Source organism: Hyla sarda, chromosome 10 (genome assembly GCF_029499605.1).
Source record: "Hyla sarda isolate aHylSar1 chromosome 10, aHylSar1.hap1, whole genome shotgun sequence".
Lineage (NCBI taxonomy): Eukaryota > Metazoa > Chordata > Amphibia > Anura > Hylidae > Hyla > Hyla sarda.
The window spans coordinates 73,237,762-73,257,782 of record NC_079198.1 but is presented as its reverse complement, the minus strand read 5'-3'; the positions used below and the strand labels follow the sequence as shown (position 1 = coordinate 73,257,782).

The following is a 20,021-nucleotide window of genomic DNA, read 5'->3' as shown; positions in this document are numbered from 1 at the left end:
TATGCAAAATACTACCTTTACTATCAGTCCCTCCCACTAAAGTAAACTGAGGGGGACACTTAGTCACAACCGTACTGATAGTACACAGTGTCAAGAAATTTATCAAGTGTCACTTGAGCCACAGAAAAACATATATTAAGTTCAGACATAGACTACGCAAGGGAGAGCTTTTAAACTACAGATCACAGAATATGTACAATAATCATGGATGTTGGAAAAAAAACCTGTATACTCAACATCCCCACACATTTCAGAAAAGTGTGCTTCTTCAGGGGCGCCAGTATGCATGGAAAGCAAACAGATCAGGTGGTGCATAGATGTTTACAAATTAGCATGATGTCATCCTGTATCTATTTGAGACAGAGAAGATGTGACAACACCTTTCCCCTCTGTTTCCCTTAGTGGGAGTGACCGATTGCGAAGGCGGTATTTCGCATAATAAAATTTAGACTGTCTCCTAAATATAATAACATTTTGGTCTCCTCAGGTGTAAATGCTCAGTTCCCTGTATGGGGCCTGCCCTTTTAAAGGTGGAAAAAAACATCTAGCCCGGGGATTACATGATTTCCCCCATCTAGGAGATTGTGTTACAGGGACCCCACTTATGTACCACTTGTGTAGTTATGGGCTAGATTACTGGCACACTTGTAATTTGTCTTAGTTCTTTTGCACTTATTAAGGATGGCTATCTTGATCTTTGGTGTTTTGGTGTTAATGTATTAATAAAAGTTATATTTAAAGTTGACTTTTCAGTGAGAGTTGTAGTTTTGCATCAGCTGGAGTCGCACTGGTTGGAAACACTGTCCTATAGGCTTTTTTGCATTCACCCCATTGTATAAAATTTAGAAGAAAATTGTTCTTCCATCTGTCTAAGCATACAGACTGCTTTGTAAACGTGCTATATTTTACCTCCATGGTAAATCAGTGGTCAGGTTAAGAGGTCCTTTAAATGATTTGACAGCTTAGATATCATACTGTTATTTTATGGAAGGCCTTGAGGGCCCAGTCTCCTCTCCCTCTTCCCATAAGAGTGCTGGCAGTTTTCAGGCACCACAAGAAGAAACAGGCATCTGTCACACAAGGAGGAGGCCAGCTAAAGGAACGGGAGAGGAGAAGGTAAGCTACCAAATCAGCATGTGATATACTGGAATATACTTCCTATGCATTAGTTTGCAGCAGCATGATCATTACTGTTGTATAAATACTTAGAGCCATTGTTCAGTCAGTTCACACTTCAGGTATAAATGCTCTGTATCATTATATGAGACAGCATGTTAACAATCCTTATACTGTTACTCGCCATCTTTTTTACAGAGCAACCTGTTCATTATTGGTGTATCCATCCTCCCCCATCTTGATATGCACTGAGTTCATTGTATGAAGACAGCCATCTCTGTGTCGCTCTGTTTTCTATATAGCCCGCATCATTATTGTGGAAAGCTCTGTGTTATTATTCATGTCTCAGTAGGTTTACAAAGCAGCTAGCTATTAATGCACGACCTGTGTTCCTGCAGGAATCTCGCAACCTGAAAGACATTCGCTGCACAATGGAGAAGGGACATGTGTTACTGCAGGAGAAGGAGCAGCGTCTGCAGGAGCTGGAGGACTCACTCCAGGAGGAGGTAGACTTGTACAGGAATAATTCATAGTCCCTTAGTGAGCTTTAGTCTTTAGCTCTGGCATATGCCAACCTCTGCCCTACCCTAAAATAAAAAAATCATAGGAGTCAAGTGAAGGCCTATAAGCAAACTAATGTGTGTTTCCTGCCATATTGCAGTGTGCTTGTGGGAGTTATCACTGTATTATTATCTCACAGGGGCAGTTCATATTCTTCATGATGCACAACAACATTTTTCTGTAATCCAAACTGTACATTCACACATCTGTGGCCTGTATTAGTGGCTGGCACAAGCACTCTCAAGGGGACAGCAGTAACACAGCAGATGGTGGGCTTGGCACGGAACTGTTAAGGAAAATGCAGGCTTTTGAGGCAGAAACAGTTTCCAGAAATTGCAGTTGATTATAAATACACATTAAGAGAACTCATACGCTTCTCAACACTAAAATTGAAAACACAAAAAGGAAAAGTCATGGAATTATGGAAATCATAGGATTGACAGACATGTAAATGATATGCAAATGATACAAAAATTGGAACATTTCAATACTAAATATTTATTTTGTATCAAGTATGAGCGTCATGCACAGAAACATAGTTTCATGTGGAGTGCCAAACTGGCTACACTCATTGATTATTTATTTATCGCCCCTGTGTATTAGGGATCGACCGATTATTGGTTTGGCCGATATTATCGGCCGATAATCACGATTTTGGGCATTATCGGTATCGGCAATTACCTTGCCGATAAGCCGATAATGCCCTGCCCCCCGCACCGCCCCCACCGTACCGCGACCATTACACCAAACCCCCCCCCCCCCGACCCACCACGCTGCGTCGCACCCCCCATTGCACCGCCACGGCTCCATTGCCTCCCCCATCCACGGTTTTATAATTACCTGTTCCCAGGGCCCACGCTACTTCTGGCTCCTGCTGCGTCCTCCGTTACGCTGTGCGCAATGACGAGTGACGTGACTTCACCGTCAGTGCGCACAGTGACAGCTCAGGAGGACGCCACCGGAGCCAGATGTAGAGTGGACCCCGGGCCCCGGGAACAGGTAATTATAAAACCGGGGATGGGGGAGGCAATGGGACCGGGGCGGTGCGGTGGGGGGTGCGACGCGGCGCGGTGGGGCGGTAGGGGGCGCAGAGCGGTGCGGCGGTGGGGGGAGCGGTGGCAGTGATAGGACTCAGGACCCCCGGACAGGCAGGGGGTGAGAAGCGGGTGGTGGCGGCGGCCTATGGCACCGCAAAAGCCACTGCAGTTCATTGATTTAAAGCGCCCGCTTTAAATCAAATATCTGCAGTGGTGTCGCGGGGGGATATATAGCCAATAACTTATACCAGAATATTGGTATAAGTTATCGGCTATCGGCCCTAACCTCCACCGATTATCGGTATTGGCCCTAAAAAAACGATATCGGTCGATCCCTACTGTGTATCTGCAGTATACACTCGGGGTACCTGGAGTGATCACTGTGAATAAAATCATTCACTCGGTGTTGTCCACATGCTGTCCAGACCAATCTCTTGCTTCAATTGCATCAGAGACAAAAGCAGGACATATGAGTGAAAAGGGCAGACCCTCACTGCCTGCCTCCATTGCTGTCTTGCTCTGAACCATAATGGCCTGTGGCGTGTGGTCAATGGAACACCTGTAGCTGGATATCTGGCTTGTAGTTGTAGCACCTTCTGATTTCACTTGCGGCATAGAATGGCTCACTATGTGTCATTTCTTAAATCGAATGATACATCTCTGCAGAGCTTTGCCTCTGTGCACCTTTTGCTGTCATTCAGTTTGTCATTGGTCTTCCAATCACTGGTACACGCAACATTAAACAGTGCTGACATCTTGGCCTGCCAGAGTACTAAGCCAAAGTCTCTCAGTTCAAGGATTCTGTTCCTTTCATTTGGGACAAATGTCAATAACTGGCACATTGATGAAATGGAGGCATCACACAGTCATACTGTATTGACTTGATCTGAGGTTTCTTATGGCTGAAAAAATATGCTTTTGATGTGGCTTTTAAACATTCAAGCCCCTCCCACATGGCACAGATTGGAGCTAGTTGCCTGTAAATGTGATCACTTGCTGATCTCGGTGACACCTGCTATTTCCTCGATTTGCATAACCTTCGCCTTGTCCTTAGTGTTGCAATGTTGAGTAGTTTAGATGCTTTATTATTAGGTGAAACTACAGCCAAGGTAAAAATCAACATATAAAGATTGTCTGCTTGCAGCCGCCTGAGATGGTTAGGTAGCTGGAGACTGCTGTATTACACAGCTTACATAACCATAGAGGTTAATGGGAGTTACACAAATTGTGTAAATGAAACACCTTGGCTCTTTTCAGTTTACGACCTATGGCGGTTGCAAGCAGGCCAAAGGGGGGACTGGGGGACCCCTAGATCTCTCGGACATTGTATAGAAAGTCTGTGGAGCCAGTCTTCAGGGACCACCAGACAGTGGGAAGAAACAGCACTCAGCCATGTGCTTCTCTCTGCTTGTTCTAACTATCCTTGAGGGTCTCAGCACCAGCACTAAGACCCCCACCAATGAAAACGTTTGTCTCTCTCTGAATTGATCATTATTTTAGCTTCCAATAATTTAGCTGGTGATACTTGATCTAAAAGTGATGAATGCGACTGTGCAGTATGAAACCCATGTAATACCTATTTACATTTTTCCCAAAATCTGCAGCTTTCACTTTTCTTTTTTTCTCAAGGTGTCACAAGATGATACTCTGAAAGGCAAAAGGAACAAAAAATTTGTAACATTTGATGTCAGTGACTCAGATGACACCAGTAGTGGGACCAGTATGGACATACATGGAGGTGAGTACAAGGAGGTTTGTCCTGCAGAGACAAGAGCTATAGATATATATGTAGAGATTACAATGTGGCATACGTATCTTTCAAGGTTAGACCAATATCTGAGCACTGGACAGTACATGACACAGTGGTATAGGACTATAAAACACCATATTTAGACCTTTTCAGATAACCGGTGGGTGCACACACAAGACAAATCCAAAGGCTATATACTGTTCTGCTGTGCAGATATATGTGAGTGAAGAGTGCTCTAATCTTGTAGGGTAAAATAAAGTCATTTTAGAACTACATATTTGCATTTGAGTAATGGATTGATTCTACATTTTCATTCCTTGTGGCTTTTATGCATCAGCAGGTGATGTTTTGGGGTTGCAGACCAGCCTTCCTGTAAAGGTCCAGCATCTAACACAGTCCCTGCGTCACATCACAGCTGAGCTGAATAGTGTTCTATCATCGCTAACCTCTGACCCTCAGTCCCTGCTCTGTACACCCAACCAGCCTCCATCCATGATGGGTGTCCCTGTTTCTGCTTATGCGTCATTGTCCAGAATGAGTCCTCAGATTGGCAGCCATTCACTATCTCACTGGGCCTGGAGAACCGGTGTCCACTCAAATGCTGCTTCAGCCTCTGCTGCCCAGTCTGTGGATGCCATGATGGCAGAGAAGTGGAGGAAGTATTTCCCTGGTGAGCCAAGACTTTGTTTTATGATTTGATGAAAACATATGTGTGTAATTTAAGGGGGATATTTTAGGGGACTGTAAGTTCTGCAATTCTCTAATCTACTTTCAATAGGCATTTTGTTCCTGTTAAAGGCATCAGTGATCCAAAGACTGGATAATTATAAGGCATCCAGGCACCATGTTTGTTTCCCTGCTTCCTATGTACAGGGTACAGACTGTCCATAGCCCTGCAGTAGCCCTCCACTAGCTTCCGACCACGTTTACTTGCAGCAGGGGCTTGGGGGGGAATTCTTGCACAATTATCAGATGGGAACTATTGGTCTCTCAGTTCCTCAAACTCAGTTCCTCAAAATTTTTGGACATCAATACACTCCCCACAAATGCTCTTTTCAGTGCCTACATTTTAAAGCGTTACTGTCGTTTTTTTTAATTTAATTTGTCCTGAAAAAAGTATTTTTCTACTATACTTCATAAAAAATTTTTATTGCTAAAGATGTAAAGAATGGTTTGGCCACTAGCGGTCTCTGCCTCTTTAATTTTGCAAACGAACCCTAGTAACCAAGTCCTTTTGGTCCAGCAAGCAGATAATTTGGTCCATTTTTCTGGGGGTTGTGGAGGGAGGTGTAGTTATCTCCCTGCTGTGCCTCAGTGCAGTGTATAATCCAGCAAATCAGAGCAAAAAAACAAGCCATGAGGGGGAAATAACTGCCTTTAGAGCTCATAGACAGGATTGTGTGGAGGCACATATCTGGAGAAGGGTACAACAAAATGTCTGCTGCACTGAAAGTTCCCAGGAGCACAGTGGCATCCATAATTCTTAAATGAAAGAAGATTGAAACAACCCGGACTCTTCCTAGAGATGGCTACCACACCAAACTAAGTAATCTGGAAAGAGGGTCTGGTAAGAGGGATGACTAAGAACCCAATGGCTGAAATCCAAATATCCTTTGTGCAGATGGGGGAAACTTCCAGAAGGTCAGTCATCATTGCAGTATTCCACCAATCTATGCTTTATGGCAGAGTGGCCAGAAAGAAACCTAAAGGACTCTCAGGCTATGAGGAACATAATATTCTGGTCTGATGAAACAAAGATTCAACTTTATGGCCCTAAAGGGGTTATCCAGGGAAAAAAAACTTTTTTTATATATATATATGTATATATATATATATATATATATATATATATATATATATATAATATATCTATATATATATATATATATATATATATATCAACTGGCTCCAGAAAGTTAAACCGATTTCCAAATTACTTGTATTAAAAAATCTTAATACTTTCGGTACTTATGAGCTGCTGAAGTTGAGTTGTTCTTTTCTGTCTAAGTGCTCTCTGATGATACCTGTCTCAGGAACTGTCCAGAGTAGAAGCAAATCCCCATAGCAAACCTCTTCTACTCTGTGCATTTCCTGAGGCAAGCAGAGATGTCAGCAGAAAGCACTGTTGGCAGACAGAAAAGAACAACTCAACTTCAGCAGCTGATAATTATTGAAAGGATTAAGATTTTTTTATAGAAGTAATTTACAAATCTGTTTAACTTTATGGAGCCAGTTGATATAAGCTCCATGTCTGAAGGAAACCAGACACTGCTCATCACCTGCCCACTACCATCCCTACAGTAAAGCATGGTGGGGGCAGCATCATGCTGTGGGGGTGTTTTTCATATCAACTGGCTCCAGATTTGTCAATTACTTCTATTACAAAAATCTTAATCCTTCAAATAATTATCAGCTGCTGAAGTTGAGTTGTTCTTTTCTGTCTGCCAACAGTGCTCTCTGCTGACATGTCTGCACAGAGTAGAAGAGGTTTAATATGGGGATTTGCTTCTACTCTGGACAGTTCCCGAGACACGTGTCATCAGAGAGCACTTAGAAAAGAACAACTCAACTTCAGCAGCTCGTAAGTACTGAAAGGAAGATGTTTTAATAGAAGTAATTTACAAATCTGTTTAACTTTCTGGAGCCAGTTGATATATAGAAAAAAAAGTTTTTTTCTGGATAACCCCTTCAAGGAAAACCTGATTTAAGTGCTCTGGGCCTCAGACTGGTACAAGACAATGACTCTAAGCCAATGTTTCCCAACCAGGGTGCCTCCAGCTGTTGCAAAACTACAACTCCCAGCATGCCCGGACAGCCAACAGCTACAGCTGGAGGCCCCCTGGTTGGGCAACACTGCTCTAAGCACACAGCTAAGATAACCCAGGAGAGGCTTAGGGACAACTCTGTAAATGTCTTTCCGTGGCCAAGACAGATCCATAAAGGGTCTTGAAAATGACTTCCACCAACGGTCCTCATCCAACCTGGCAGACAAAATCCCCAAAACCCTTTGCATACACCGCTATGTGTATAGCAGAATATGCAGAGCATTGCACCCTTGTGTCTGTAGTACAATGCTCTGCACATACCCCCTTGTGTATAGCAGTGTGTGTGTGTGTACTACATACACACTGCTATACAAATGGTAGTATGTGCAGAGCATTGCATCCTAGTGTCTGTACTACAGATACAAGGGTGCAATGCTCTGCACATACCCCCATGGGTAAAGCGGTGTGCACTGTACTACAGACACAAGGGTGCAATGCTCTGCACATACCCCCATGGGTAAAGCGGTGTGCACTGTACTACAGACACAAGGGTGAAATGCTCTGCACATACCCCCATGGGTAAAGCGGTGTGCACTGTACTACAGACACAAGGGTGAAGTGCTCTGCACATACCCCCATGGGTAAAGCGGTGTGCACTGTACTACAGACACAAGGGTAAAATGCTCTGCACATACCCCCATGGGTAAAGCGGTGTGCACTGTACTACAGACACAAGGGTGCAATGCTCTGCACATACCCCCATGGGTAAAGCGGTGTGCACTGTACTACAGACACAAGGGTGAAATGCTCTGCACATACCCCCATGGGTAAAGCAGTGTGTATGTAGTACATATACACTGCTATACACATGGGTGTGTGTGCAGAGCATTTGCACCTTAGTATTTGTAGTACTACAGAGTCTGTACTACAGACATGGGTCGGGTGCAATGCTCTGCAGTCTGCACATACTCCCATGTGTATAGGAGTGCTATATAAAAATAGTAAAGTAAAAAAAAATGTAAATTAACTGCTCCCCCTTTTCCTATTGATATACAAAAAAAAGTAAAATAAATTTTTTTTTTTTTTACATATGTGATACTGCCGCATGGCTGGCTATCTGAACTATTAAAATATTAGTGAATCATTAACGTTCTATTTTAATAGTTCAGACAGTTAACCTAAAAAGAAGTCCTATATACTGTGGTCTAAATAAAATTGGGGAAAACCCAAAACAACCACTAAAAAACCTATAAATACGCCACTACAGCGTATAGGGTAAACCCACCAAGAATAAAAAAGTATATAATAAAATAAATAAATAAATATATTAATCTGATAAATCAATAACCATCAAGTTAAATAAATATAGTTTTATTTTACAAAAAATACATATATCATAAATAATAAATTTTTTGTTTTCTTGCACTGCTTTTTTACATTTATTGTATACACTTATATTTCTGTGTTGCACATTGCACTTTATGCATATTTATATTTCTAAGGTTAAACACACTTTTTATGCTTTAAATAGAGTGTCACATTGCACGTATTTTATAGCAACAGGTGTTTTTATGATCCATTGGTGATAAGTTGACCCCCACATTTACGCCTTTCTTTTTTACATCCTTTTCCCGTCCCTGCCATCTTTTGCATTTTTTAAGTTCATTTATTTACATACATATATATAAAATAATTTTTTAAATAATTATACACATTATCAAATTGCGCTAATGATTACTATTTTTATGTATGTTATATAGCTATATATTATTATCAATCTTTTTTGCTTGTGCATGATATATGTATTTTTTGTAAAATAAAACTATATTTATTAAACTTGATGGTTATTGATTTATCAGATTAATATATTTTTTTATTTATTTTATTATATACTTTTTTATTCTTGGTGGGTTTACTCTATAAGCTGTAGTGGTGTATTTATAGGTTTTTTAGTTCAGACAGTTACCCATGCGGCAATATCAAATTTACACTGGTTTCTGTACAGGATCATTAACCCCTTAAGGACCAGGCCATTTTACACCTTAGGACCGGAATGTTTTTTGAACATCTGACCACTGTCACATTAAACATTAATAACTCTGGAATGCTTTTAGCTATCATTCTGATTCCGAGATTGTTTTTTCGTGACATATTCTACTTTATGTTATTGGTAAAATTTTGTCGATACTTGCATCGTTTCTTAGTGAAAAGTTTCAAAATTTGCTGAAAAAATTGAAAATTTTGCATTTTTCGAACTTTGAAGCTCTCTGCTTGTAAGGAAAATGGATATTCCAAATAAAAAAAAATGTATTCACAAATACAATATGTCTACTTTATGTTTGCATCATAAAATTGACGTGATTTTAGTTTTGGAAGACACCAGAGGGCTTCAAAGTTCCTAGCAATTTTCCAATTTTTCACAAAATTTTCAAACTCACTATTTTTCAGGGACCAGTTCAGGTTTGAAGTGGATTTGAAGGGTCTTCATATTAGAAATACCCCACAAATGACCCCATTATAAAAACTGCACCCCCCAAAGTATTCAAAATGACATTCAGTCAGCGTTTTAACCCTTTAGGTGTTTCACAGGAATAGCAGCAAAGTGAAGGAGAAAATTCACCATCTTCATTTTTTACACTCGCATGTTCTTGTAGACCCAATTTTTTAATTTTTACAAGGGGTAAAAAGAGAAAATTTATACTTATATTTGTAGCCCAATTTCTCTCAAGTAAGGACATATCTCATATGTCCATGAAAAGTGGAAGGAAGCCCCTTTGGTACCAGAACAGCAAAAAATCCCCACATGGCATACCATTTTGAAAACTAGACCCCTTGGGGAACGTAACAAGGGGTAAAGTGAACCTTAATACCCCACAGGTGTTTCACGACTTTTGCATATGTAAAAAAAAAAAAAAATGTTTTTTCACTAAAATGTGTGTTTCCCCCCAAATTTCACATTTTTGCAAGGGTTAATAGCAGAAAATACCCCCTAAAATTTGTAACCCCATCTCTTCTGAGTATGAAGGTACCCCATAAGTGGACCTGAAGTGCACTACGGGCGAACTACAATGCTCAGAAGAGAAGGAGTCATATTTGGCTTTTGGAGAGCAAATTTTGCTCGGGGGGCATGTCGCATTTAGGAAGCCCCTATGGTGCCAGGACAGCAAAATAACCCCCACATGGCATACCATTTTGGAAACTAGACCCCTTGAGGAACGTAACAAGGGGTACAGGGAGCATTTACCCCCCACTGGTGTCTGTCAGAACTTTGGAACAGTGGGCTGTACAAAATTTTTAATTTGCACAGCCCACTGTTCCAAAGCTCTGTCAGACACCAGTGGGGTGTAAATTCTCACTGCACCCCTCATTACATTCCGTGAGGGGTGTAGTTTCCGAAATGGGGTCACATGGTTTTTTTTTTTGCGTTTGTCAAAATCGCTGTAACAATCAGCCACCCCTGTGCAAATCACCTCAAATGTACATGGCGCACTCTCCCTTCTGGGCCTTGTTGTGCGCCCCCAGAGAACTTTGCGCCCACTTATGGGGTATCTCCGTAGGCGGGAGAAATTGCATTACAAATTTTGGGGGGCGTTTTTCCCTTTTACCTCTTGTCAAAATGAAAAGTATAGGGCAACACCAGCGAGTTAGTGTAAAAAAATTATTTTTTTACACTAACATGCTGTTGTAGACCCCAACTTCACCTTTTCATAAGGGGTTAAAGGAGAAAAAGATCCCCAAAATTTGTAACACAATTTCTCCCGAGTACGGCGATACCCCATATGTGTCCCTAAACTGTTGCCTTGAAATACGACAGGGCTCCAAAGTAAGAGCGCCATGCGCATTTGAGGCCTGAGTTAGGGATTTGCATAGGGGTGGACATAGGGGTATTCTACGCCAGTGATTCCCAAACAGGGTGCCTCCAGCTGTTGCAAAACTCCCAGCATGCTTGGACAGTCAACGGCTGTCCAGCAATACTGGGAGTTGTTGTTTTGCAACAGCTGGAGGCTCCATTTTGGAAACAGTGGCGTACCGGACATTTTTCATTTTTATTGGGAGGGGAGGGGGGCTCTGTAGGGGTATGTGTATATGTAGTGTTTTTTACTTTTTATTTTGTGTTAGTGTAGTGTAGTGTTTTTAGGGTACAGTCACACGGGCGGGGGATTACAGCGAGTTCCCGCTGCGAGTTTGAGCTGCTGCGCAAAATTTGCTGCATCGCAAACTTGCAGCCTGATACTCACTGTAAGCCCCCTGCCCATGTGAATGTATCCTGTACATTCACAGGGGGGGGGACCTCCAGCTGTTACAAAACTACAACTCCCAGCATGCACAGTTTATCAGTGCATGCTGGTAGTTATAGTTTTGCAACAGCTGGAGGCACACGGTTGGGAAACACTGAGTTAGGAAACAGACAATGTTTCCCAACCAGTGTGTCTCCAGTTGTTGCAAAACCACAACTCCCAAACATTCTCAGGCATGCTGGGAGTAGTAGTTCGGCAACATCTTTAGAGCCAGATGTTGCCGAACTACAACTCCCAGCATGCTGGGAGTTGTAGTTTTGCAACATCTGGAGGACTACAGTTTGCAGACCACTAATACAGTGGTTCCCAATCTGTGCCCTTCCAGATGTTGCAAAACTACAACTCCCAGTATGCCAAAACTGTCCAGGCATGCTGGGAGTTGTAGTTCTGCAACATCTGAAGGGCCAGATGTTACAGAACTACAACTCCCAGCATGCCTGGACAGTAAGGGCATGCTGAGGATGTGTAGTTTTGCAACATCTGGAAGGGCACAGTGGTCTCCAAACTGTGGACCTCCAGATGTTGCAAAACTGCAACTCCCAGCATGCCCAGATGCCAAGGGCTATCTGGGCATGCTGGGAGTTGTAGTTTACGGGGTCCCATTACAGCAATGCATGTCGCTTTACGGCGACGTGCATTGCTGTAAAGGGCCCGACCGCGGCTGAAGATCTACTCACCTGTCGCCGCCGCCATCTTCATTGCCTGGATCCGGGTCTTCATGGACGAGGTAAGTACCGGGGCCGGTCCCCAGCACTCCCCCGTCCCCCACCGCGTCCTCCGGTCTTCCTCCCGTCCTCTCCGGACTTCAAGGGGCCGGGCAGGACAGGAGGAAGTAACCGCCCCCCCTCCTGCGATTGGTCGGTTAACTAACCGACGGATCGCAGGGGATCGGAGGAGGTGGCAGGCTTGCCACCTCTCTCCTATACTTCAGCATGGTCCTGGCTGTCTGTGACAGCCGGGATCATGCGAAATTACCGGGCGGTCGGGTCCCAGAGACCCGATCAGCCCGGTATCGCCGCACATCGCAAGGGCGATTTCCCTTGCGATTTGCGGCGATCGCTGACATGGGGGGCCTACATGGCCCCCCTCGGCGTTTGCCCTGGATGCCTGCTAAAGGATTTCAGCAGGCATCCAGTTCCGATCTCTGCCCAGCGAGCGGCAGAGATCGGAAATACAACAGGACGTTCTCTAACGTCCTTGGGCATTAAAGCCCAGGTAGCGGGGACGTTAGAGAACGTCCTATGTCCTTAACAGGTTAATAATGACGGCAACCGGCAGAAACGTAAAAAAAAATTCTAGAATTACTGCTGTGTGGTCACATCACATGATAGAAACTTTTAATATGACCATTGTACATCATTTTTCAAGTACAATCAGCTGAACCTTTTTTTGGGGGAATTTTGACATTTCAATAAAATAATCGACAACTTATCGATTATTAAAATAATTGTTAGCTGCAGCCCTACTTATGTCAGTGCAATATTTTAGATTTCTGACATTGTTTTCATTCTTGTACTATTAAAAAAAAATTATTTAAAAAATCTACTTTTCCCCTCATCATTCTGAATGCCATACCCCAGTTGTCTTCAAACTGTGGCCCTCCAGATGTTGCAAAACTACAACTCCCAGCATGCCGGACATCCGTTGGCTGTCCGGGCATGCTGGGAATTATAGTTTTGCAACATCTGGAGGGCCACAGTTTGAAGACCAAAGGGGTATGGCATTCAGAATGATGAGGGGAAAAGTAGATTTTTTAAATACATTTTTTTTAATAGCACAAGACCACAACATAACAACGTGAAAGAATTGGAGAGGTCTGAAGACTTTCCAAATGCAATGTGTTAGGCCTGTACATTATCAGTTGCTGTTTATTTATTTTATTTATATGGCGCCTACAGATTCCGCAGCGCTTACAATTATGGGGTACAAACAAAGACAAGTATCAGACATAATATTACACAATAACTATTCAAACAAGAGGTGTGGGGATATGTTGAGGATATGTTGGAGATATGTTGGGGATATGTTGGGGATGTGTTGGGGATGTGTTGGGGATGTGTTGGGGATGTGTTGGGGATGTGTTGGGGATGTGTTGGGGATGTGTTGGGGATGTGTTGGGGATGTGTTGGGGATGTGTTGGGGATATGTTGGGGATATGTTGGGGATATGTTGGGGATATGTTGGGGATATGTTGGGGATATGTTGGGGATATGTTGAGGATATGTTGAGGATATGTTGAGGATATGTTGGGGATATGTTGAGGATATGTTGGGGATATGTTGGGGATATGTTGGGGATATGTTGGGGATATGTTGGGGATATGTTGGGGATATGTTGGGGATGTGTTGGGGATATGTTGGGGATATGTTGGGGATATGTTGGGGATATGTTGAGGCCAATTAAAGAATGTTATAGGCCTGTCTGAAGAGATGTGTTTTTAGGCCACGTTTGAAACTATGGATGTTGTTGTTGAGTCTGAGGGATTGAGGGATAGCATTCCAGAGAACCGGTGCAGCACGAGTGACGTCTTGGAGACGGGAGTGAGAAGTTCGGATTATAGAAGATGTTAGTGTGAGGTCATTAGCAGATCGGAGAGAACGTGTAGGATGGTAGACGGTAGATGGAGGAGGCGTCGGTGTAGCGGCTGGAGAGGAAGATGAGTGGCTGCGGCATTAAGGATGGACTGGAGAGAGTTTGGAGAAAGGAAGGCCTATTAGTAAAGAGTTTTGTTTTAGAACTGACAGCAGTGCAGCGAATGGAGTTCTGATCCCCTTCCTTTGCCCTTATATGCGGGCAGCAAGTGGCTCCTTGAAGCAATCAAACTGGCCAGCTCTCTTGTATGTTGGGCTAGGATTTGGCGTCTTGCAAAGATGGTTTAATATGCATGTTTTTTTATGTTTTACATACTGATGACCAAAGGTGGAAAAGAAAAGGGACATCTGAGCCTTCTGTGTTTTCTGTCTTTCAGGAGGGATGCCTTTACTGAGTGAGCAGTCTGTACACACAGAGAATAAACTGGGATATGTTTCTGCAGAGTGAGTTACCATCACCGATCTGTAAATACTTTACCAGCCATTCATACATACGGTACACACAGGTCATTGAGACAGGTCCTCACACATTTTACAGTGTTTGTCTAATGTATCGATGAGAGGAGCTCCCGAGGTATGTCTGATATACACAGGGGCCCTTGTATACGGGTGCATCATCACCTATAAGTCTTTATGTTTTTTTGCTGGATGCCTCTGCATAAAAAAAAACAAAAAAACATGCTGCTAAAGAAACAAGGTGTACCTATGCATACCAGTCTAAAGGGGCACAGAGAACACTTTTCTGGCCATAATCAGGTGAATGAAGCCACATGGACACATTAGACCTAAATGCCAGGAACTTTCGTGACACATACAGTGTGGATGTAGTTCTACATTTGCCAGATTGTTAGCGGCCAAGAGCAAGGGGGACCAGATCATGATATGATCATCACTGCAAAGTCCTAAAATAGGATTTCAACATGTGAGAAGTTCACTTAATTATAATAATGGGATGGGCAGGATTATAGTCAGATCGAAAGAACTTAATTTAAATAACGGTAGTGAATATCAGGTGATGGGTAGGATTATACAGTCAGGTGGTATGAATTAGGCATACACCCCTCAATGTACAACATTTCCCCCCCCCCCCCGACTGCATAATCCCTCCTAGTTATTTAAATTAAGTTCCATCTATCTGACTGTTCTTCTGATTTTGCAGACAAAATTTTAACATATCTCCGGTACAGGAGGGTGTTTCTGGAAACTGAAAATAGGTATTTGTTCAGGGTGTCCTAAGCTATTTATTGAGAGTTAAATCTAATTTTTTTGATTGGCCACAGGTCCTTTTTATAGGAGGAGATATCCGGCACAAATTTACTTATCCTCTATTCTCAGGATAGGGGATAAGTAGCAATCACCAGGACTGGACCTGGCGCTCAGTGAGGAGCGCGTAGCCGGCAAGTGCTCCATTAATTTCTATGGAAGTGCAGAAAAGATCCAAGTACAGCTCTCAGACAACATCGGTGCTCAAATAGAAAAGAATGGAAGCGCGGGGGTCCCGATGTGGGGAGGGGGAGGTACAGTGGTCAGACGCCCCGCAATCAGCTACTTATCCCCTATCCTGTCTATAGGGAATAAGTAAGTTTTCACCAGAGTACTCCTTTAGGGTAGGGGCACATGTAACAGATCCGCAGCGTATTTTATGCTGTGGATCCGCCAGTGACCCGACCCATTTTGTGCCTCCAGCTGTAGCCACCCTCCCACCCCGCCCCTGGCCTGTAGCGTAACATACGCTGCCAATCCGTTACATGTGACCCTACCCTTAAGGGGAACCTGTTATCAGTCTCATGCTGCCTGGACTACAGACTTGTATTGAAACAGTTTTTCAAAATAACTTACTGTTCTGGAAACAGATGACTGGTTCCCTGTAAGGTGGATGTATTGAGAGGGAATGTGTCCAGGTCATGGCTTAGCAACCTGGGCTGCTGTCACCATTCAATGTCCAGTGGCAGAAGATGCAATATAGCTACTACTCACTAGCCATAATGAGGCTATGTCGGTAACCATACTTCAGTAGATAGTCCGTGAGGCCAGGGTGAGATCTGGCAAGGGACTTGATGCCAAATTGTAGCTGCATTTAATTTTGCTAAATTGCCTAGGGATCTAGATACCTAGAGATCTAAAAAACATGTAATATTACATTTTAAATTCTTTAGAATTAAAGGGGTACTCCGCCCCTAGACATCTTATCCCCTATCCAAAGGATAGGGGATAAGATGTCAGATTGCCGGGGTTCCGCTGCTGGGGACCCCCGGGATCACCGCTGCGGCACTGCGCTATCATTACTGCACAGATTATTATTGCCCGTCAGTACGCACAGAGCGAACTCGCTCTGTGCAGTAATGATAGTGAGGTGGCGCAGCGGCGATCCCGGGGGTCCCCAGCAGCGGGACCCCGGCAATCTGACATCTTATCCCCTATCCTTTGGATAGGGGATAAGATGTCTAGGGGCGGAGTACCCCTTTAAAGTCAGTGAACAGGTTGAACTCTGACTCTGCGGTGCATGGCATTGTCCAATGTAAATGAGCTCACCATGACACTTTCCATCCACCCACTCTACAGTCTACCTTTGTTTAAAGCTTGGCTCCTAAACTATATTGCACCAGTAATTGTATTGTTTCTTTTATATTATATCTCTCTCTATCCTGTAGGGAACAGCTGAAAAACATGCAGAGTGCAACTTTGCGTTCCCAGTTCACAGATAAGCAGACCTTGCAGGCCATGATTGAGACCAACAAGAAATGGCTGGAAAATTACAAGAGTGACCCCAGGGTGTATCCTCATAATATACACACAAAAATGTGTGACGCCTGAAATCTCTGCTTTAAAGGATTAAGTAAGGGGGGCACTATGGATTTATAAAGGTGATCTCACATAACAGAGGATAAAATTATTTCTAACTTTAATTCATTTACAATAGTTAGAGCTTGGGGACTGTGACCGTAGGTACATGATGTTTATCCAGACACAATATATAGATATATTATTGATTTTATTTATTATTTACATTTTATTTTATTTATTTATCAATTATGAGCTTAAGCTGCTTTCACACTATAAAGTTGCTCCGTTTTAAAAACCCGTTATAATGTCCCGTTAGGAAAACCCTTAAAAACGGCCGTTAAATGGCCGTTACAAAATCCCATTCAAGTCTATGGGATTTTGTGATTAGCCGTTATCACCCGTTATAGTCCGTTATGAATAACAAACGTTATTTGTGACGGGAGAAAAATTAGTGCATGTAACATTTTTTTCTCTCGTCACAAATAACGTCCGTTATTCATAACGGACTATAACGGGTGATAACGGCTAATCACAAAATCCCATAGACTTGAATGGGATTTTGTAACGGCCATATGGGGTTTTGTTACGGCCGTTTTTTAAGGGTTTTCTTAACGGGACATTATAATGGGTCTTTAAAACGGAGCAACTTTATAGTGTGAAAGCAGCCTTATATTCATAGCTCCCTTTAACAGTCAAGTGGACAACCGTAGATGATAGATACATTCTAGAGCAGGTTTGTGGTCAAGACTGAATACTTTTGGTTTCCTAAAAATATAATTTAAAGGAGTTCTCTAAGCTAAAACTTTTAACCCCCGCTGTGCCCGGGCTGTAAAACTATACATAATAAACTTTCACTTACCTGCCTACGATCCCCCGTTGTTCCGATATTGCTGCCCGTTCTCCGGTCTCGGTCTCTTCCACTTCCTGGGGGTCGGTGACTTCACTCTGCGCTCAGCCTATCAGCGGCCGCAGCAATGTCCTGTCGCTGCCGCTGATAGGCTGAACGCAGAGTGAAGTCACCGACTCGCAGGAAGAGGAAGCTGACAGGGACCGGAGCACGGGCAGCGATATCGGAACAACGGGGGATCATAGTCAGGTAAGTGAAAGTTTATTATGTATAGTTTTACAGCCCGGGCACAGCGGGGGATAAAAGATTTCAGTTGGAGAACTCCTTTAACCAAGAATCTCAGTTTTAGTCCATGGTGAGTGTTCTTTGACTAGTTCAGATGGTCTTCCGCATGACCTGTTCTTCCTTAACTGAATGCACAGTCTACTTCCTTCACGTATGAGCAGATCTCCAACAGGAAAAGGACTTTTGCAGCTGGGTTTAGATGAAAATGACAAAATCAAAGTCTATCATTACTAGCAGTCAGGCCGTGGAGCTCAGGAGCCAGATGGACAGATTTTGCATTACATAGAAATGAAGTGGTTTGATATATATTTCACTGTAGGTAATGCTGTAATTTACAGAAGTAGGAACATGTTCTCAGCAAAGATTGAGAACCAGGAACTTATTCATAATACTGCAGGTCACAGATATTGAAGTCAAGCGTCACCATATACTGGGAAATTGCTATTCATGTGATATACTAACTTATTTGAACAAAAAAACGGGTACGAAGGTGAAGATATGTGAACTGTCCAAAGAATTCTGCATGCTTAATGGAAGCGGAAAAATAATTATTTTCAGTAGGATTGTTCTAGACGAGGAGTCTAGAGAAATGTCTGTCTGCCGCATGATAACTTTCATATCTCCGTCTATATCTCTGGTTCGGCGAACATCAATATATATATATATATATATATATATATATATATATATATATGAATGTTATTAGTAGCAAAACTTCTGTATGTTACACACATTAGGTTTAGTGTTACTTTAAGCAGTGGTCTCCAAACAGTGGCCCCCCAGTTTTTTTAGGCTGGTTTCACAAGGGGTGGATTATGGACACATGTTTGTATTCGTATGATGGCAGCAAGTCCCAACCTGGCCATCGGGCTTCTGACCGAACTGACATCAGACCCACAATTAGGCCGGAATGTGCTACTGTAATACAGACTCAAAAATGTGTCTATATTACACCTGTGGGAAACCAGCCTAAACCTGAATCTCAGCCTTTTATAATGTTGGTGGCTTCAAAACAATTTGCCAGTTTTTTCCTAATATATTTGAGTCAAGACTCTGTAGACAGCTCCAGATCTCTTGCATATACTCCTGTTTTACATCTCTGTTTATGCAGGAAATTCGAGGATCTATATCAGAAAAAAACGAGGCACCATCCATTATAAAGATACAATAGAGATTAATCAGAAGAGATTGTTAATCGATCTAGGTAAAAAAGAAAATGTTGTTAGAAGGTGATATAAAGGGGTATTCTCATTAACAAAAGTTTGTATTATCCACAGCATGGCACAACTAACAGACTGGTGAGTGCCCAACCGCTGGGACATCGTTCAAGAAGCATAAGACAAATGTCCTTCATTTGTTCTCTATGAGATTGTGGGGGTCCCTCCTCAAGCTGCTAGTTATCCCCTATACTGTGAATAATGTGAATACCACTTTAAGGCTGATTTAAAGGGGTACTCCCACCCTAGACATCTTATCCAATCGCGGGGGGTCCCGCCGCTGGGGACCCCCGCATTATTGCATGCGGCACCCACCTGTTTTTTCACCGGAACTGCTGGAGGGTCTGTGTCGCGACTCCGGGAACGGAAGTCCGTGACGTCAGGACTCCGCCCCTGTGTGCCCCCTCCCATAGACTTGCATTGAGGGGATGGGCGTGATTTCACACGGGGGCGGAGTCCTGACATCACGGACTTCCGTTCCCGGAGTCGCAACTCAGACCCTCCAGCGGTTCCGGTGAAAAAACAGGTGGGTGCCGCATGCAATAATGCAGGGGTCCCCAGCGGCGGGACCCCCGCGATCAGACGTCTTATCCCCTATCCTTTGGATAGGGGATAAGATGTCTAGGGTGGGAGTACCCCTTTAAGCCATAGTATTTTGGTCAGTATTTTAAGCCAAAACCAGGAGTGGGGCCAAAACAGAGAAAACTATAATGGAAAGATTTGTAGGTTTCCCTGTGTTTTGCAACTCCAAAATAATGCCCCAGCGGGGA

General features: G+C 43.1%; 1 protein-coding gene across 4 annotated transcripts in view; it reads left to right on the top strand.

Annotated features, from left to right (window-relative positions):
* Positions 1 to 19,503, top strand: part of CEP164 (centrosomal protein 164) — a 150,495-nt gene extending 130,992 nt beyond the window's left edge. For 3 of the 4 annotated variants that reach the window (XM_056542786.1, XM_056542785.1, XM_056542783.1), the window contains 6 exons: positions 1,515 to 1,622; positions 4,344 to 4,452; positions 4,802 to 5,134; positions 14,496 to 14,562; positions 16,770 to 16,892; positions 18,172 to 19,503. In XM_056542786.1, coding sequence (XP_056398761.1) covers positions 1,515 to 1,622; positions 4,344 to 4,452; positions 4,802 to 5,134; positions 14,496 to 14,562; positions 16,770 to 16,892; positions 18,172 to 18,268 — 837 coding nt within the window. In that variant the 3' untranslated portion in view covers positions 18,269 to 19,503. Of the gene's footprint in view, positions 1 to 991; positions 1,117 to 1,468; positions 1,623 to 4,343; positions 4,453 to 4,801; positions 5,135 to 14,495; positions 14,563 to 16,769; positions 16,893 to 18,171 lie in introns of all 4 variants that reach the window. The other variant, XM_056542784.1, reaches the window with a different exon arrangement.
* Positions 19,504 to 20,021: the final 518 nt, after the last annotated feature.